Source organism: Triticum urartu, chromosome 1A (assembly GCF_056163025.1).
Source record: "Triticum urartu cultivar PI428250 chromosome 1A, HENAU_Tu73, whole genome shotgun sequence".
In the NCBI taxonomy this organism is placed as follows: domain Eukaryota; kingdom Viridiplantae; phylum Streptophyta; class Magnoliopsida; order Poales; family Poaceae; genus Triticum; species Triticum urartu.
In genome coordinates, this window is record NC_141873.1 from 267,648,883 (window position 1) to 267,670,365 (window position 21,483).

Below are 21,483 nucleotides of genomic sequence, written 5' to 3' on the forward strand. Positions count from 1 at the left end.
GGATGCATCTACGTATCTTGTAGATCGTGAGCGGAAGCGTTCAAAGAACGGGGATGAGGGAGTCGTACTCGACGTGATCCGAATCACCGGAGATCCTAGCGCCGAACGGATGGCACCTCCGCGTTCAACACACGTACGGTCGGCGTAACGTCTCCTCCTTCTTGATCCAGCAAGGGGAAGGAGAGGTTGAGGAAGATGGCTCCAGCAGCAGCACGACGGCGTGGTGGTGGTGGAGCTGCAGTACTCCGGCAGGGCTTCGCCAAGCTCTATGGAGGAGGAGGAGGTGTTGAAGAGGGAGAGGGAGGCACCAAAGGCATGGGGTCAGAAGTCCTCCATATCCCCACTATATATAGGAGGGTCAAGGGGGGGCGCCGGCCCTAGGAGATCCAATCTCCTAGGGGGTGCGGCCAAGGGGAGGAATCCCTCCTCCCCAAGGCACCTAGGAGGTGCCTTCCCCCTTTGGGACTCTTCCCTCCTTGAACCCTAGGCGCATGGGCCTCTTGGGGCTGGTGCCCTTGGCCCATATAGGCCAAGGCGCACCCCCTACAGCCCATGTGCCCCCCCGGGGCAGGTGGCCCCACCCGGTGGACCCCCGGGACCCTTCCGGTGGTCCCGGTACAATACCGGTGACCCCGAAACTTGTCCCGATGCCCGAAATAGCACTTCCTATATATAATTCTTTACCTCCGGACCATTCCGGAACTCCTCGTGACGTCCGGGATCTCATCTGGGACTCCGAACAACATTTGGGTTACTGCATATACATATCCCTACAACCCTAGCGTCACCGAACCTTAAGTGTGTAGACCCTACGGGTTCGGGAGACATGTAGACATGACCGAGATCGCTCTCCGGTCAATAACCAACAGCGGGATCTGGATACCCATGTTGGCTCCCACATGCTCCTCGATGATCTCATCGGATGAACCACGATGTTGAGGATTCAAACAACCCCGTACACAATTCCCTTTGTCAATCGATATGTTACTTGCCCGAGATCTGATCGTCGGTATCCCAATACCTCGTTCAATCTCGTTACCGGCAAGTCACTTTACTCGTACCGTAATGCATGATCCCGTGACCAGACACTTGGTCACTTTGAGCTCATTATGATGATGCATTACCGAGTGGGCCCAGTGATACCTCTCCGTCATACGGAGTGACAAATTCCAGTCTTGATCCATGTCAACCCAACAAACACTTTCGGAGATACCCGTAGTATACCTTTATAGTCACCCAGTTACGTTGTGATGTTTGGCACACCCAAAGCACTCCTACGGTATCCGGGAGTTACACGATCTCATGGTCTAAGGAAAAGATACTTGACATTGGAAAACTCTAGCAAACGAACTATACGATCTTATGCTATGTTTAGGATTGGGTCTTGTCCATCACATCATTCTCCTAATGATGTGATCCCGTTATCAATGACATCCAATGTCCATAGTCAGGAAACCATGACTATCTGTTGATCAACGAGCTAGTCAACTAGAGGATTACTAGGGACATGTTGGTGTCTATTATTCACACATGTATTACGATTTCCGGATAACACAATTATAGCATGAATAAATACAATTATCATGAATAAGGAAATATAATAATAATGCTTTTATTATTGCCTCTAGGGCATATTTCCAACAGATCCACCATTTGTGATGCGACTCATGTTGCACTCAAGAGGACAGAGACATCTCTGATGTTGCAATTTTTGCCGCAAAACTGTCGATGTTATAGACCACCGTTGGAACATGGTGGATGTGGCGGTCATCGTCGTATCATCTCTGATGTTGCGGTCGCCAACATCGCTAGTGTTATGAACAACTGATGTGCATCATCGATTCATCCCGCCAAGGTTGCAATATGATGCAATATCATCAATATTGCAGATTGGCGATGGATCACCGAACCTTCTGGAGGTGAGCTGCCCAACTCCAACCAACACAGTCCTGCCACATTGCTTTTCTATCATGATAACTCAAAACTCAAATTCTATCTATAATAGTTAAACTTTGTTTTTTTACTTTTGTTCGTTACTTCAACTACTTTTGGTAGTTGTTTATTTTTTTTCTCAACCAGTTGTTTGGCCATCCAATTTTCTCAATACTCCATCTAGGCATTGTGTGATGCATCAACCGTGTGATGATGTTTATTGACTCATTCTAAAATAAAAATAAGATTTCATTTTTGGTTATCATGCTAGGGTTTTCATAGTGTGGGTCGAGAAAGAGTTTGGGATAGAGGTAGAGAGAGAGGGGGGGAGAAAGACAAAGAAGCTAAATTTAACATACGCATGATGAAAAGCAGTGAAGTAGGGACCTAAAGATCATGTTACATGGCTCATCACCTTGGTCTAGTTAGCTCATAGTCATTCTTAAAGTTGCATTAAATTAGAAGTGTTCTCGCAGATCATGGAATATATGTCCCAAATTTTGTGTAACTTATGTGCAAGTACTGAATATTATGATTTTTCTTTATTATGGCTTGTATTTTTATATTTCATTTTTTACCATGGTCCTATTACTCGATGAATTATATCCATTATAGTAACATTTTGGTATTAACTTTGCATTTTTTTTGTTTTTTCCTTTGGGATAATATTACTCCAGGAATTGTGTGTGCTGGTAACATTCCGGTAATATATATATTTTTCTTTTATTTTTCCATCGGGATAATATCAAAAAATTATCTCTACTATAGTAACATTTTGTTATTTTTTTGTTTCTTTTACTAGCATGTTTTATCCACATTTTTTGAGATTTGTAGTAGACTCGTGACTTGGGGGCCAACCCATGAGCACACCACTTTCAACCCAACCAATACACATCGTCGAGAGGAAAACAATGGTTGCTGGATGAAAATCTAATGACATATACTAAAAAGTGGTCGATCTTCCTTGTATTCAGTCAAATGATATATGAACAAGCACTTTTAATATCATTATCTTATAATATGTTGTAAAACTACACTAGGAATGTTTGGGACACTATTATTGTAGGATTGTTTAACAAAGGGGGGAACAATCGCCCATTAGCTCCCATGGACTAATTACGTTAGGCCAATCACTAAAAGGGAACTTGTTGCATCCACATACCCTTGCACTTGTCAGAACAACAATGCCTACACAAAAACGAGGAAGTTTAGAAAGTAAAAATGATCAACCATCAATTAAAGTTTTGTGCCAATGCAGATATTCAATTATAGGTCAATGTGTCTTGTTGTACCCTCCAACACTATTGGTGAGCCATTGGAGTTGACATGAATTAATGGCAATGAGTTCATCTGTGGAGGAGAGTGATGGATGCCTGGGTTAGCCTCCAAACATGAATGCCAATGCTATGAAAGAGCTACAAGAAAGTATGGGATTTCCAAAGATCTCTAGACCTTAAACCACTTGACTAAAATCGGTAATATCCCTAAACGCGTATGTGGACTATTGGTTGAATTGCATGACATGTGATAGTGTTGAACCCAAAGGTAAGCAAACTTAGGTGGAAGGCCTCTCCTTCTCTGGGAGGGCGCCAACAAGGACACATGTTTTCTCCCCCACTCTCGCCCTCTAGTGAACTGGACACAATCTGGATCTAGATGCGTCCAATAATGGCACCAAGATTTATTAGATTGGTTTGGGAAATAACAAGGGGCTGAGACGTGAACAAGGGTTAGGTTTGCCCTTTATAAAGGTGGCAGAGTCGTGGCATATCGATCAAAAGTTAAAGGCATTTGTGGAGTCTTCTTAGATTGGTGTAGGCTAGCCATCATTTGAGGTATTCCAACATTTTGTGATGATTCGTGACAAATGGAGATTCACGAACTTGAATTGATCACACATTGCAAGTTGCCTCCAGGACTATCACAAACAACCATAATGACCCTTCTACGATGGTCCAATGCAATTTGCAAATAATAAAAAATCTCGCCCAATTGCGTTGTTCCGTGAAAGCACATGTGCGTCCCGTTCCTTCAAAGAGAAACAATCCATCGATTTTGGTGGAGACAACTTTGACGACAAGACCACACCTTTAACTATGATTTACCATAGTAATCACTAAACCAAATAAAATTGTATAATTCGTCCGCGCCTTTGTAAATCATTCCGGTGGCTTTGGAGTACCGAGATCTCCACTTGAAGCTACGTCTTCATTCCTTGTGTGTTTGAGTCCATCTCCGTGATTGGTCATGCTCTATCATTTGATCCTCTCATCCATGCGGTACATTATTCCATGATAATACAAACACAATTGATTTAAGTAGTGTTGTATTCTCATTAACATGAGGGGTAGTTCCTAGAAATGGAAGTACTTGATAATTGAGTTGACGTGCGCGACATCTAGTGACCAGTGCTTGTATTTCCAAAAAATTGAATGTGTTGGGTTTAGTTCCATATTGGTTGTGGGAGGAGGTAGGGAACGTCTTATATGGCCGAGGTTATCCCTTCCTATCTGGCCAGTCTTTTGGGAGAGAGGTCCCAAGACCTCTTATAAGCTCGTGTTGCTCTCCCACTGAGTCTTGGTTGGTGGGACGAGACACTCGTGTAGCGGCCCATGACTAATGTGGGTCAGATATGTTGTTTGATGGCCTGAGATTGCAAAGAAAGTGGTACATGAGCCGAGACGCAAAGAAAGTGGTCAGTGGATTGTAGCGTTGGTGTTAGCAGTCCATGATAAATAGATATGTGAGGGGAAGATTCATTAGGTTTATTTCCAAATCCATTGTGAGGAAGGTATAGCACGACTTATAAGGGTGAGAGCGCCCCATCATGTCATGCTAGCCTTTTGGGGAAGTCGTCAAGACCACTTATAAGCCCGTGTTACTCATTGATTTGGCCTAGTTGATCGGCCATGATGCTCCTGTAGCGGGCCTATGGCGCATATGGCCCGGACACACTGGTTTAAGGCTAGTCATAGTGGGAGTAACTTAGCAAGTAACATAGTGCACTTCGAGAATTTTTTGCTTATGTGGCTTGTAGTTAATGAGAAGTGGTAACATAATATGTTGCTATAACATAGCGCTTTCCAAGACAAGATGAGTCTACAAGTTAATTAATGAAGTCTTCTATGACACTACTACAATGTTACTTTGCATTATGAATGTAGTAACTTAGACTAGTGTCATATGTATGACACTAGTATAAGTTACTCTCCACTATGACCAGCCTAATAGACCTGGAATTGTGTATTGGTAGTAGGGGCTCCTCATCATTCCATCAATGATGCCTTATTCTTTAGTAGTGTTATGTGAAACCTGGGAAAATGTGCATATTAAAAAATCATAAATGCTCAAGATTTTGCAAAAGTCAGGTGAAATTAAATTATTTCATAAGAAAATTAGCGAAACCAACTAAATTATGTTCAAAGATTCGTCGGACTTATTCGAGACATTCCAAAAAAAATCGAGAATGCGTACTTCGCCGAAAACATTAACAAAGTTTCATGAAAATATGTTGTGAAACATTGTTGTCATTGACGAAATAGCATAGTTATGGGGTGTTTATTGCAAGATGTTCATGAGCAGATGAGTTGTCGCTCTCAACCCCGTGGAGAGGATATTGAACATATATTATCGGACAAGTTATAAACTCTCCTTATCCAGCGAAAACCCCACTGTTAAGACTAGCATTTCAGAGATTCTTTTTTGGTGGAATTTTCCGGCTATCCATCCAATCATGCACAAAATCTCGTAGTTTCTGTCTCTGCACCTCAACCTTGATTGACCACGTTTCGTTGTTGAAACGGCCCTGGTAATGAAGATCACGACCATATTCCGCAAAACGCGAAAAAGAATAAGCGTAGTGCACTCCAGCCAGCAGGATCGATAGAAAAATGATAAAAGTCGTTGACAAACAGGCTGACCTACACCAATGTTTTCTGTATATATACTTGATCACTTTGTGCCAACTGCCACGAGAAGGACAGAACGCAACTCTCAGTTCTAGTTAAGGAAGCACACGTCGGAGGCGGAATACTGAAACATGGGTTCACACACACCTAATGCGAACAGTAAAATAACAAAAACTGTAAAAGAAGTCAAACAATTCTATTTATTTTTAGACGCTACGCGTCGGCCGGCGGATCTTTTTAAAAGATCCGCCGCCTCGACAGTCGTTTGATCCGGCGTTATCCAGCGGCACGGGTCTTTCCTCACCATTGCAACAAGTGCATTGTTGCAGAATCCTTTTTTGCAACAAACCATATGTTGCAGAAACATTCACAATAGAGATTCTGTTACAAAATTATTATTATTTTGTCTCAATTTTTTTTACGACATTAGTGTTTTTTTACGGGATAAAGGAAGTTTTTATTGCAAATTTATAGTGTTACAGTCGAGAGGCCACAAATCCTTAATATAAGGTGAAACCGAATTTAACCACACAGCAATAGTTCTCTTGGAGCGGCTATAGTTGGCCAACCGATCGGCAACTCTATTCTGGCTACGGTGAATTTCTGAGGTAAAAACTCCCTACTACTCATTGGTGTTGTTGCGGGAGGACTTCTGCAGCACAGATGATGTTGCAAATTTGTTTCCATCTTAATTTTTTTCTAACATGGGTGTTGTTGCGGAACAACTTCTCCAACACAAATGATATTGCCGAATATTTTTTTCATATTAATTTTTTTGAAACATGGGTGTTGTTGTGGAAGAACTTCTGCAACACAGATAGTGTTGCAGAAAAATTGTTAAGGTGACAGAGGCACACGTCGTGCGTGGATTGAGTTATGTGGTGCCACGAATAAGGTGTTTTGCACTAAGATGTTCGTTGTGCATCGGCCAATGGAACTTGGATCTGGCGGTTGCATGAGTGGCGGAACGCTACGCGTGATCGGTCAGCTGATGCTAATCATTACAGCGACGCTACTCGTCTGTCGACGGATAAAAGAAAAACAGCAATCACCTCCGCGGCCATCCGGTTGACGCAAAAATAGCCATTGGATCTCATCGAACATTCGCCTCGTGAATTGCAACAAGCTGGTTGTTGCGATGTTCACTCTGCAACAATAATTTTGTTGCAAAACAACCTGAAGCATATTTTTAGCGTGGTACATTATTTTTTAAGCATTATTTGTGCAACAAAGGTCATGTTGCATAAAAATATTTGTAACAGAGGTTGTGTTACAGATTTTTTTTTCCATCTTTCACCTTTCTGCAACATTGATGATGTTGCGGAAGGATCTTTGCAACAAAGATGATGTTGCAGTAATTTTTAATAAAAAAATGATCAAGTTATGTACCCGCTAGCTACTTGTTTGTGCTTCGTATGTTTGTAACATAGCCTGTGTTATAAACTTATGTGTGCAGCATGTTCAATGTTGCAAAACTTCATGGACCATCTTGTGTAGCGCTACGTGTCGTACTATTAATATTAAATTGGACGGCCACGGAGATGGTGGATACACACGACTCATCTGCCGATTGAAAGATAATATTTCCAATTCTATTTATTTTTAACAAATATAGTTGAGTGCTCTACTCACTTGTGAAGTTTCGAGAAGAAATGAAATCCGTGATATTTTGTCCAAAATGACCACATTGATGTTATGAAAAAAATTCACATATAAAACAGTTTGGAGGTTAGATTTATTTTTTGCCAAGAGCACCACAAATGCCATTTATTCGTCATACTTTACATGTGAGTAGAACAGTCCATCAGGTTTCTTAACCTAAAATTTTAGAATTATTTTATCTTTTGGCTACTTTTCTTTATCTTTACCTAATATTAAAGAACGGATTGTTTCTCCATTTTTTTTGGTTTACGTGAAATCCATATAATTTCCGTCCGTCCGTCAGTTGTGGTTCGATCGTCCCGTGGCTCACGCCCCAGCTTTTAGGAAGCCGAAAAAAGATTTTAAAAAAACGCACCCGTGGAAAATCAAACTCGAGACCTCTAACGCGATATGGATATTTCGCAACCACAAGACCAAGACAGCTTGTGTGATGATTATCGGGTTGTCATTTATTTATACGTTAACTCTTGCCAGCAAAATAAAGCAAGCGCAAGCTGACCGACCCAGACAACGTACAAGGTCGATTTGATTGAGATGATGATGCCTAACTTCAATGCAATTCTCAGCACTCCACGCATTTTAATTAAATAGGTGGTTAGTTTAAACTAAAATGAGATTATATGCACAACAAATACTGGGAGTGCCCTTGGCAAATTAACATGCACGTTGTCTATTATACTCGACATGGTGATTACCTCGAATTACATCACAGGCCTGCATAAAATCCCTTAATCCATGCATTAACGGGTATGTTAGCTTAAATTAAAATGGTATTATGTACATTGAATTGGACTATAGACGATAATCTCCCATTTTAGTGTTTACTCACTAGCAAAGCACCAGCCGCAAGTCTAGCAATGCTACATTTTTTCTCACAATAAGAAAAGAAACAATTATACAAAGATGGTCGGATTGAAAGAATGATTCTTCTTCATGTTAAGGATGTTTGACAATGCTTATTATTATTTTTAGAGAAAGCCATGGTGATAGATTTAGTAGTGCCGGAGTTCGATGAATTTTTATCCCGTTGCAACGCACGTACTATTTTCCTACGTTTGCCCACCTACCCTTCGTTCGCCGAAATTTCGTCCGTCGCCCTGCGGCTTCACACGTTGTTCCGTGTGCTGGGACAGGTGCCAAGCAAGTGGCCTTCTGATGGGATTTTTCCTTGTGGGCCGTGAGAATGAAGGTGGGCTTTCTTTATGCAATAAAAATAAAAACTATCCCTTGCATGGTGGGTCAATCTCACAATAAACCTGTAGCAACCAAAGAACTGTGCCAACTATGCTAGCTCATGATTATGAAAGAAAGAGATTAGTTTACAAAAGAAATAATCCCACATTGCCTTTTTACATAAAACCTGACCAACTTATATACTTGCACAAGTTGCATGGATAGACAAGGAACCACATGGAGAAATGAGAAACAAATGGTAATCCACAAGACATGCAAGCTCTGTGCACCAAAGAAAGTTCTGATTAATTAAATTAGATTCGATTGGGGGCTGCATGACATAAAGAAAGGAGATTGTTGTGCCCCATGAGATAGCTCGAAAGACACCAAGATCAAAAAGAGAGAAAATTATTTAGAGAGGGAGATTTAAATGTGATTGTGGGTTGTGGCTGCAACATGAGATAAAGAAAGGGATTGTAGACTGGATGAGATAAAGAAAAAAAGAAAAAATAATAACTGCAATGGTGGGCTATGGCTCTTGCATGAGATACAAAGACCCTTCTTGGTAGAAAGACAAAAGTTGTTGCACGTTTCATTCATGCATTTTTTTCTAATTGGATATTTTAAGAAAAGCAAGATATTTCTTTCAACCATTATATGCCTGCCTTGATTGCCGAGACTCGTGAGGTAGGCGTAAAGAACCCTAAGCGAGATAGTAGTTTTCAAGATTTTGAAATAATAAGTGTTCCTTAGTATCAGTATTAAAGCTTCTTTCGTGACGAATGCACAATTGATAATGTTTTCCTTCCAAACTTTGGCATGCGCTATTTGCTGTTGTTGGTGCCAATGTATGTATGTCGTCGTGCCTTCCTGGTGGACTTTTTTATGGACACATGTCGATATTCTTTTCTTTCTTGCAAGTGACACACGCCAATTTTCTCTCCCGTTGTAACGCACGGGCATTTATCCTAGTTATATTTAATATTCACACGGCATAAAACAAAACACAAACCAAAAAATCTTTTAGGAAGCACATGTGAGGACACTAGGTTGAAGCAGGCAAGCCGCGTCATGGCGACCCTTGAAATTGGATAAACTATGATATAAAAGGTAAGGATAATGTAACTTATACTTACTACCTATTCTATGGGTACATCACAGCTAACCTACCAGGCCCGAGCAGCATCTCTTGTCTCTCTGCTCTGGGCACCATGTTCACAGCTTTTTCGTTCGTGTCATGTGTTGTATTTCTCTGTACTCATTCTACTCCTTCTATCGATGAAATGTTACGCAAGCTTTTGCATATTCACGGAAAAACCCTATTCTATGGGTTAGAAGAGCGGCATGGATTTGAAATTAATTTTAATCATTGATTAGACTAATAATATACGAATTTTGTGCCATAAAAATGTTGATCTTTTTTTCCTTTTTGATACTTCACACAATATACTGAAGTGAAATTGTGAGGCATGTCATGAAAATATATGTAGGTGCAATTGAATTTCCCCCTTGTGCCGAAACGAATGAACAAGCAAACATTAAACCATTGGCTGGTCCGCCAAGGAAAAAAAGACCCAAAAAGGCAAGTTTTACAGAATTAGTTTTACAAGGTGAGATGTCGAGATTTGATTGGATATTCAGGGGAGGGGGGGTGGGGGGATTTAATATCATGGAAAGAGGTCATGTAACTTTTGTGTAAACCATCGATAGGTGTAGGATTGTTAGGGCATGTACAATGGTGCTATCTTAGGAGTGCCACGTAGGATAGATGATGAGGTGGAGGAAAGAGAACTCATAAGAAAAGGCTTGTAGAAGACAAGAGGTGATCTCTTAGCACAATATGTCTCGCCACATTTTTAGGAATTGCTAATTATTGAAGATAAGGCTAAGAGATGACCCATTGTAGACAATTTTTTTGTCATCTTTAAATTATGTGCAAAACTTAAAATAAAACTATCTTATCAACCATTGTACATGCCATAATAGAAGTTCCATAGTCATTTTGGTCTGAATGATTTTTATAGAAAAAGCACTGGATTTTTTTTAATGACTCTTCCATTGTTGCCCCGAAAATGCACTGGATTCTTCCTGCCCGGTGGCCCGACAGAAGTAGTATCAAGGGCACCTCATGGATTTCCTCTGACGGAATGTCACCTCTTTAGCTCCATTGATAATAGTATCCGATACAGCAGCACCTGAATATAGTACTCGTACTCCCTGATAGCGCCACCGCAAGTCTGCAACCACCAGCCCGGCCAGCTTCCAAATTCCAAGCTGTATCGACTCGTTCGTGGTAATGGTCGCCATGACGGCAGCTGCACTCTCCATGGATCAACACGTGTTGTGTCATTCCAGCAGCAGGTCCTGGTGCTGAATTCAAGGGATGCGCGCGCAATCTAGCTTGGCATCCGCGATCCAACTCATCCGAAGCTGCTCAGCGATGGAGCGCCATGCCCAGCAAGGACAAGCGTCCGGGCGCGCCGCCGCATGGTGGGGCGCGCTCCTTCTCTTCCTGCTCATGTCGTCCTCACAGCTGCGCGGCGCGAGCTCCGCGCCGGGCGAAGCCGAGGCGCTCGTGGAATGGAAGAGCAGCCTGCCGCGTCTCGCCGCTCTCGCCTCGTGGGACCGGGAGGCCGCCGCCAACTCCACCTCCGCGGCGTGCTCGTGGCACGGCGTGTCGTGCGACGTCGTCGGCCGGGTCGTGAGCGTCGACGTGTCCGGCGCCGGCCTCGCGGGCACGCTCGACGCCCTGGACCTCTCGTCGCTGCCCAGCCTCGGCAGCCTCAACCTCAGCTTCAACTCGCTGACGGGATCGTTCCCGTCGAACGTGTCCGCGCCACTCCTCGGCCTCGGGTCTGTAGATTTGTCCAACAACAGCTTCTCGGGTCCGATTCCGACGATGCTGCCGGTGTACATGCCCAACCTCGAGCACCTCAACCTTTCGTCAAACCAGTTCGTGGGGGAGATACCGGCGTCCCTCGCCAAGTTGACCAAGCTTCAGAGCCTTATCCTCGGCTCCAACAGGCTTTCCGGCGGCATACCGCCGGTGCTCGGTTCCATCTCAGGGCTAAGAGCGCTCGAGCTGCAGAGCAACCCGCTGGGCGGCGCCATCCCCTCCTCTCTCGGCAACCTCCGTTCGCTGGAGCGCATCAATGTCAGCCTCGCTCTGCTGGAGTCAACCATTCCGACGGGGCTCAGCGGCTGCACCAACCTTACCGTCGTCGGCCTCGCCGGGAACAAGCTCTCCGGGAAGCTGCCGGTGTCGTTGGCCAAGCTGACGAAAATACAAGAGTTCAACGTGTCCAAGAACATGCTCACCGGGGCGATCTTGCCGGACTACTTCACGGCCTGGACCCAGCTCACGGTGTTCCAGGCTGACAGAAACCGTTTCAACGGCGAGATCCCCACGGAGATCGGGATGGCGTTGAGGCTGGAGTTCCTCTCCCTCGCGACCAACAACCTCTCCGGCCCGATCCCGTCGGTCATCGGAAGGCTGACAGACCTGAAGCTGTTGGACCTTTCCGAGAATGAACTCTCCGGCACTATCCCACGGACAATGGGCAACCTCACCAGATTAGAGGTTCTTCGGCTGTATGACAACAAGCTCACCGGCCGGTTGCCGGCCGAGTTCGGGAACATGACGGCGCTCCAGAGGCTGTCCATAAGCACCAACATGCTCGAGGGCGAGTTTCCGGCCGAGCTCGCCCGCTTGCCAAACCTCCGTGGCCTGATCGCCTTCGAAAACCTCTTCTCCGGCGCCATCCCGCCGGGTCTTGGCCGGAACGGCTTGTTCTCCATGGTCAGCATGTCAGACAACAGGTTCTCCGGTGGGCTACCTCCGGGGCTGTGCAAGAGCGCGCCGCGCCTCCGGTTTCTCGCCTTGGACAACAACCACCTCACCGGCGACGTGCCCGCCTGCTACAGCAACTTTACGAAGCTCGAGCGCTTCCGCGTGGCAGGCAACCGGCTGGAAGGAAATTTGCCAGAGATCCTCGGGTCGCAGCTGCCGGATTTGTACTACATTGACCTGTCCAGGAACCTGTTTGAAGGCGAGCTCCCAGAGCACTGGGCTCAGTTCAGAAGCCTCTCATACCTGCACTTGGATGTCAACAAAATCAGCGGGACAATTCCTCCCGGTTACGGCGTCATGTCTGCATTGCGAGATCTGAGCCTCGCATCCAACCGTCTCACCGGCACGATCCCGCCTGAGCTCGGAAACTTAGCACTGCTTAAGCTGAATCTTGGTCACAACACGTTGTCTGGCCGAATCCCTGTGACACTAGGGAACATCGCCACGATGCTACTGCTGGACCTGTCCGAAAATGATCTCCACGGAGGCGTGCCGCTGGAGCTGACAGAGTTGAGCTCCATTTGGTACCTGAACCTGAGCGGCAACAGTCTCACCGGCGAGGTTCCAGCTCTGCTCGGCAAGATGGGCTCGCTGGAGAAGTTGGATCTCAGTGGCAACCCGGGTCTATGCGGCGACGTAGCTGGCCTGAATTCCTGCACCTTGAATTCTACCGGCGGCGGCTCTCGGCGGCACAAGGCAAGGCTGAACCTTGTCATAGCGCTCGCCGTTGCCGCTGCGCTGCTGGCCTCCGTCGCTGCCGTGGCATGCGTGGTGGTCCGCAGGAAGGGACGAACCGGCGAGGGCGAAGATATGCCCGAGACCGAGAGAACGGCGACGGCGAGAGGCAGCGAAATGGCTCTGCAGGCTTCGATATGGGGCAAGGATGTGGAGTTCTCCTTCGGTGACATCCTGGCCGCGACCGAGCACTTCAACGAGGCCCACTGCATAGGCAAAGGCAGCTTCGGGAGCGTGTACCAGGCCGACCTTCCAGGCGGCCACTCCGTCGCCGTCAAGAAGCTGGATGCGTCGGAGACAGACGACGCGTTTAGGGGCATCAGTGAGAAGAGCTTCGAGAACGAGGTGAGGGCACTGACGCACGTCCGCCACCGGAACATCGTCAAGCTCCACGGCTTCTGCGCCTCCAGCGGGTGCATGTACCTGGTCTATGAGCGCGTCGAGAGGGGCAGCCTCACCAAGGTGCTCTACGGAGGCGGCGACCGCAGCTGGGAAAGGTTCGACTGGCCGGCAAGGGTGCGCGCGATCAGGGGTCTGGCGCACGCGCTGGCCTACCTGCACCACGACTGCTCGCCGCCGATGATCCACCGCGACGTGTCCATCAACAACGTCCTGCTGGACGCCGAGTACGAGACCCGGTTGTCGGACTTCGGCACGGCCAGATTCCTCGCGCCCGGACGCTCCAACTGCACCAGCATGGCCGGCTCCTACGGCTACATGGCACCAGGTACGTACCATACACACCTTTTCCTACACGCACCACGCCATTGTAGTTGCAAAATCGTCCATCGCTGCCCGCGATCTCACATTTATCCTCGTGTTTCTTGCCGCAGAGCTGGCGTACTTGAGGGTGACGACCAAATGCGACGTGTACAGCTTCGGCGTCGTGGCCATGGAGATCCTGATGGGCAAGTTCCCGGGCGAGCTCATAAGCTCCTTGTACAGCTTGGACGAGGCGCGTGGCGTGGGCGAGTCGGCGCTCCTGCTGCTCAAGGACGTGGTGGACCAGAGGCTGGACCTTCCTGCCGGGAAATTGGCTGGGCAGCTGGTCTTCCTCTTTGTTGTGGCCTTGTCGTGCGTTCGGACGAACCCTGATGCCCGGCCGACCATGCGCACCGTCGCACAGGAGCTCTCTGCTCAACGGCGGTCTACCTTGGATAGGCCATTCGCTGCCATCAGCATCGGCGACCTCACAATTCTGCAGGTGTGATGATTTGGATAATGCTAGTATTTGTACCGACAGTTTTTCTTCTTCTTTTGCTTAATTGCATAAATGTCATTGTATATTTTGTCAATTTGAGAAATGACACTGAAAACGGTAAAGCTATGCCTACGTAATGGTTCTTATACTTATCTTATGTATATTCTGATTTGGCTGTCTTATATTGGTTAGTAATTCGAAAATACTACACCTAGGAAGAGGTGCTACGTACACTGGTAGAAAAAGGGCCTGTTGTCCCGGTTCTGGAACCGGGACTAAAGGGTCAGTACTAATGCCCTATCCCTTTAGTCCCGGTTCAATCCAGAACCGGGATAGATGGGCCTCCATGTGGCCTGTGCGCGGAGCCCAGGCAGGAGACCCTTTGGTCCCGGTTGGTGGCACCAACCGGGACCAATAGGCATCCACGCGTCAGCATTTCTGTGGTTGGGGTTTTTGTTTTTTTTAAAGGGGGGAGGGTTTGGGGGGTTTTGGGGGGTTAATTTAGGTGTTTCATATATTGTGTTAGTTAGCTATAATTAATAGAGAGAAGTGTCCTCTCTTATGTCCGTGCTTGGTCGACGCTACGTACTATACATACGTATAGAGAGGACTAGACACGCTAGCTAGCTAGTAAGCAAACGAAGGAAACAGAAGATCGTCATGATCATATATGCATACAGAGAGAAGTGATATCAACCACCTCTCCTTCTCAGAGAGATTGGTCGAACAACAAGTTCTCGTATATCTATCCGACACTACAGGCTACATATATACAATAATTATCTCTTACAAATATAATCATACGGACTTAGAGTCCACATAGTATTCTCCGTCTTCAGGGATCACGTGGTCAAGAAAGAATGCCGCCAATTCCTTTTGAATTGCTCGCATGCGAGCTGGTGTTAGGAGTTCATCCCGCTTCCGAAACATCTAATTTAAAGAAGGGGGTCAATACATATATATATGAATGAATGAAACTCAACACAAATGATGGTAATAAAATAAAATTGTGAATGTTGTTATTTACGTACTTCATATTGTTCGTCAGTGTAGCCCCGCTCACAGGTCGTGTGGCGGATGGACTCACAAACGTAGTATCCACAGAAATCATTCCCTTGTTCCTGCCACAACCACTTTACAAGAAATAGAGGTCAATCAAACTGATAAGCAAGAATGTCAAATGGTATTGATGAAACTAGCGCTTGAATGACTAGTAGATGCGCGGAACATGCTACTATAGTACTTACTTTCGGGTGTCTAAATTGCAGCTCCTTCGGCAGTCCCGGAGCTTTTCTGGTGAATTTTCTCCAAACCCTGCCGGACAAAGAAAACAATTACTTGATATATCAGGAAATGAACAAAGTTGCTGATATGATGGATAATGATTGATTTAACTTACTTCTCGAGTATTTGAGTCATGTCTGCATAGTCCTTGGAATCTTTTCGTCTTGAGTCTAAGACGGTTACTAGTCCCTGCTCAAGCTTAATCTCTAGGAGAATATAGTGAAAACTGCACACGCATGCATAACTCATCAATTACATTACTATAACCTTGACTAATATATAAGGGAAACCGAATACGCACAAGACAGTAACACTCACTTGAAGTTGTAAGGAAAGAGTATTATATCTTTGTTTTCATTTATTACCAACGATCGTAGCAAGTTGGCCTCGGTAGCTGCGGCATGAAATTTAACCAGAGTTGCATCTATGAGATATGTGTTAATGAACCCAATATCACCGCCTTGTCTTTTCTTCAATTCGGCGATCTTCAATCTGCATAATATAGTGAGGATGATTATAAATATATGCAATGAAAGAGCTGATCTATATAGAGAGACTTAATGACAAAAATAGTACTACTTACAGACAGTAGCAGGCGACCGTTGTTTTATCGAGGGCCAATTGATTGAAAAACTGATAGAACTCCTCAAATGGAACATGCAACAGTTCAATTCCAACGAGGTCATGCTCCTTTTTTACTTTCACATACAAAGTAATCCCCCCAGAGTCTCTGCAGATTTTCAAGTACCAATCATGCAATCTTCGCATCATCGTTGATAGAGATCTTTCATCTTTGACTAGAGGCTTCCCGTACTCGTATCTTTGTATCTGCACCTCCATGGGTTCATAATGTACATCGTCGGGCACATAATCTGCAAGATTGCTATAACCGGGCACCATCCTCGGATCATTAGCGACGTTGTGGCTAAGCACCTTGAGCGGGGGGCACGATTGCTTCGCTTGTTCACCGAGCTGGGCAATTTGTTTCCCAGCTCGTCGTTCTTTCAGCCTTTGATCACTGACAGTACTTCCCGACCGCTCCGCTTCGGCAAATTTCTTTCCAATAATGCGCTCATAGTTTCCTTTCGGCGGAGACTTGGGTGGTTTTGTCAGGGCAGCCAGAGTGCGCTTCGCTTTCACCGGATCTACCTTCTCCTCCGGAAGTGGATGTCTCTTTGCTTTCAACCCTTAAAACCAGTCATCCACTTCGGTTCGTGCGATCTCGGCGTTCTCCTCCGGGGTCCTCTCGTATGGTAACTTCTCTGGAGTCTTCAGAGAAGGACTGAATCTGTATGTCCTCCCGCCTCTGGCTGTACTGCTAGACGCCGGCCGAGCAGACGGAGCAGTTGTCTTCTTTACTTGCTTACGAGGCGGAGGAGAAGGACTACGACGTGCCGGAGCAGCCGGAGCGGCGGCAGGTCTCTTCCGCCCTTACTGACGAGGCGAAGAAGAAGGAGGCTGGCTGCTCGGGCTTGTCGGCGCAGGCGGAGAAGGAGGTGGACTGCCGCCATGCGCTGGAGAAGGAGCCGGTCGAGTGCCCTGATCGTCACTCGCCGGATGAGGAGGCGGTGGAGGAGGCGGAGTGCCCTGACTCGCCGGAGGAGGAGGCGGTGGAGGAGGCGGAGTGCCCTGACTTACCAGAGGAGGAGGAGGAGGCGGAGGCGTCCAGTTCGGAAGGTTGATGAGCTCCTTCCGCCATAGGCATGGAGTCTTCAGGGCAGACCCCAGCCTAGTCTCCCCTTCACCGGTAGGGTGGTCAAGCTGGAGGTCCTCAAATCCCTCCATTATTTCATCCACCCTCACCCTAACATATCCTTCTGAAATCGGCCGGCAGTGAAAAGTTGTGCCAGATTCAGTAGGATAAACAGAGCCAACAGCCGCCTTGACCTTCAAATTCATCCATTGCGTCATAAGGTGGCAATTTTGAGACTCCGTGATAGCATCCACGGGATAGCTGGCAGGAGCCGTCAAGGCATGCTCCGGCTGAAGCAGCTCGGTGGAAGCCACGCTGCTTCTTCGCTGAGATGGCGGGGTAGCTTCGGGGGAAGCTTCGGCAGTACGTTTGCTGCGATTTACTTCTCGTTCCTCTATCGCTTGTACCCTTGCTTGCAGCGCCTGCATTTGAGTCTGCTGCACTTTTTTCCTCCTCTCATGGGATTTGTAACCGCCTGCGTTCGGAAACCCAACCTTTCACGGAATGGAGCCTAGCGTGCCTCCTGTCCGTCCAGGGTGCTCAGGATTCCCGAGGGCCATTGTGAGCTCGTCGTTCTCTCTGTCTGGAAAGAACGTCCCTTGCTGCGTTGCTTCGATATAGTGCTGAAGCTTCCTGACTGGTATGTCCATTTGATCGTTCGTCCAAATGCACTTCCCTGTTACAGGGTCCAAGGTTCCGCTAGCTTCGAAGAACCAAGTCCGGCAACTGTCTGGCCAGTTAATTGTCTCTGATTCGACCCCTTTATCAACCAGATCATTCTCAGTCTTGGCCCACTTAGGCCGGGCTACGAGGTAGCCACCTGACCCCGTGCGATGGTGATGCTTCTTCTTCGCAGCATTTTGCTTGTTTGTCGCCGACATCTTCTTACTCTTTTCCGATGTCTTGTGAGCCACAAATGCGGGCCAGTGATCTCTGATCTTCTCATATCTGCCCTTGAATTCTGGTGTCTCATTATTTTCGACAAACTTATTCAGCTCTTTCTTCCACCTCCTGAATAGTTCTGCCATCCTCTTAAGAGCAAAAGACTTGATTAATTGCTCTTTAACTGGCTTCTTTGGATTATCCTCTGGCGGTAGGGTGAAATTTGACTTCAGCTCAGTCTAAAGATCATTTTTCTGCATATCATTGACATAAGACACCTCAGGGTCTTCTGTAGCCGGCTTAAACCATTGCTGGATGCTGATCGGGATCTTGTCCCTAACCAAAACCCCGCACTGAGCAACAAATGCGCTCTTTGTTCGGAGGGGTTCAATCGGTTGGCATGAAGGAAATATGCCCTAGAGGCAATAATAAAGTTATTATTTATTTCCTTATAATCATGATAAATGTTTATTATTCATGCTAGAATTGTATTAACCGGAAACATAATACATGTGTGAATACATAGACAAACAAAGTGTCACTAGTATGCCTCTACTTGACTAGCTCGTTAATCAAAGATGGTTATGTTTCCTAACCATGAACAATGAGTTGTTATTTGATTAACGGGATCACATCATTGAGAGAATGATCTGATTGACATGACCCATTCCATTAGCTTAGCACCCGATCATTTAGTATGTTGCTATTGCTTTCTTCATGACTTATACATGTTCCTATAACTATGAGATTATGCAACTCCCGTTTACCGGAGAAACACTTTGGGTACTACCAAACGTCACAACGTAACTGGGTGATTATAAAGGAGTACTACAGGTGTCTCCAAAGGTACATGTTGGGTTGGCATATTTCGAGATTAGGTTTTGTCACTCCGATTGTCGGAGAGGTATCTCTGGGCCCTCTCGGTAATGCACATCACTTAAGCCTTGCAAGCATTGCAACTAAATGAGTTAGTTGCGGGATGATGTATTACAGAACGAGTAAAGAGACTTGCCAGCAACGAGATTGAACTAGGTATTGGAATACCGACGATCGAATCTCGGGCAAGTAACATACCGATGACAAAGGGAACGACGTATGTTGTTATGCGGTCTGACCGATAAAGATCTTCGTAGAATATGTAGGAGCCAATATGGGCATCCAGGTCCCGCTATTGGTTATTGACCAGAGACGTGTCTCGGTCATGTCTACATTGTTCTCGAACCCGTAGGGTCCGCACGCTTAAGGTTACGATGACAGTTATATTATGAGTTTATGCATTTTGATGTACTGAAGGTTGTTCGGAGTCCCGGATGTGATCACGGACATGACGAGGAGTCTCTAAATGGTCGAGACATAAAGATTGATATATTGGAAGCCTATGTTTGGATATCGGAAGTGTTCCGGGTGAAATCGGGATTTTACCGGAGTACCGGGAGGTTACCGGAACCCCCCGGGAGCTATATGGGCCTTAATGGGCCATAGTGGAAGAAGAGGAGAGGCAGCCAGGGCTTGGGCCGCGCGCCCCTCCCCCCTAGTCCGAATAGGACAAGGAGAGAGGGGGCCGGTGCCCTCTTCCTTCTCTCTCTCTCTTTTCCACCTCATGAATCCTATTCCAACTAGGATTGGGGGAGAAGTCCTACTCCCGGAGGGAGTAGGACTCCTCCTGGCGCGCCATATGTGGCCGGCCGGCCTCCCCCTCTTGGTCCTTTATATACGGAGGCAGGGGCACCCCAGAGACACACAAGTTGATCCACGTGATCTATTCCTTAGCCGTGTGCGGCGCCCCCAGCCACCATAGTCCTCGATAATACTGTAGCGGAGTTTAGGCGAAGCCCTGCTGCTGTAGTGCATCAAGATCGTCACCATGCCGTCGTGCTGACGGAACTCTTCCCCGACACTTTGCTGGATCGGAGTCCGGGGATCGTCATCGAGCTGAACGTGTGCTCGAACTCGGAGGTGCCGTAGTTTCGGTGCTTGATCGGTCGGATCGTGAAGACGTACGACTACATCAACCAAACGCTTCCGTTGTCGATCTACTAGGTATGTAGATCACACTCCCCCCCTCGTTGCTATGCATCACATGATCTTGCATGTGCGTAGGAATTTTTTTGAAATTACTACGAAACCCAACAGTGGCATCCGAGCCTAGGTTTTATATGTTGATGTTATATGCACGAGTAGAACACAAGTGAGTTGTGGGCGATATAAGTCATACTGCCTACCAGCATGTCATACTTTGGTTCGGCGGTATTGTTGGATGAAGCGGCCCAGACCAACATTACACGTACGCTTACGCGAGACCGGTTCTCCCGACGTGCTTTGCACAGAGGTGGCTTGTGGGTGACAGTTTCTCCAACTTTAGTTGAACCAAGTGTGGCTATGCCTGGTCCTTGCGAAGGTTAAAACGGAGTCAAATTGACAAACTATCGTTGTGTTTTTGATGCGTAGGTGAGATTGGTTCTTACTTAAGCCCGTAGCAACCACGTAAAACTTGCAACAACAAAGTAGAGGACGTCTAACTTGTTTTTGCAGGGCATGTTGTGATGTGATATGGTCAAGACATGATGCTGAATTTTATTGTATAAGATGATCATGTTTTGTAACCGAGTTATCGGCAACCGGCAGGAGCCATATGGTTGTCGCTTTATTGTATGCAATGCAATCGCGATGTAATGCTTTACTTTATCACTAAATGGTAGCGATAGTCGTAGAAGCACAAGCTTGGCGAGACGACAACGACGCTACGATGGAGATCAAGGTGTCACGCCGGTGATGATGGTGATCACAACGGTGCTTCGGAGATGGAGATCACAAGCACAAGATGATGATGGCCATATCATATCACTTATATTGATTGCATGTGATGTTTATCCTTTATGCATCTTATCTTGCTTTGATTGACGATAGCATTATAAGATTATCTCTCACTAAATTATCAAGAAGTGTTCTCCCTGAGTATGCACTGTTGCGAAAGTTCTTCGTACTGAGGCACCACGTGATGATCGGGTGTGATAGGTTCTACGTTCAAATACAACGGATGCAAAACAGTTGCACACGCGGAATACTTAGGTTATACTTGACGAGCCAAGCATATACAGATATGGCCTCGGAACACAGAGACCGAAAGGTCGAGCGTGAATCATATAGTAGATATGATCAACAT

General features: G+C 46.3%; 1 protein-coding gene across 1 annotated transcript; it reads left to right on the forward strand.

Moving 5' to 3' along the window:
* Nucleotides 1-10,660: 10,660 nt before the first annotated feature.
* LOC147990819 (uncharacterized) lies at nt 10,661-14,609 on the forward strand. The gene is made up of 2 exons (XM_087518503.1): nt 10,661-13,987; nt 14,094-14,609. The coding sequence occupies exons 1-2, from the start codon at nt 11,059-11,061 to the stop codon at nt 14,468-14,470; spliced, it is 3,306 nt and encodes a 1,101-aa protein (XP_087374629.1). The 5' UTR covers nt 10,661-11,058; the 3' UTR covers nt 14,471-14,609.
* The last annotated feature ends 6,874 nt before the right edge of the window (nt 14,610-21,483 follow it).

Coding starts and splice junctions, on each gene's coding strand:
- LOC147990819 (XM_087518503.1), top strand. CDS start 11,059: ATGCGCGCGCAATCTAGCTTGGCATCCGCGATCCAACTCATCCGAAGC. Junction 13,988..14,093: donor CTACGGCTACATGGCACCAG/GTACGTACCATA, acceptor TTCTTGCCGCAG/AGCTGGCGTACTTGAGGGTG.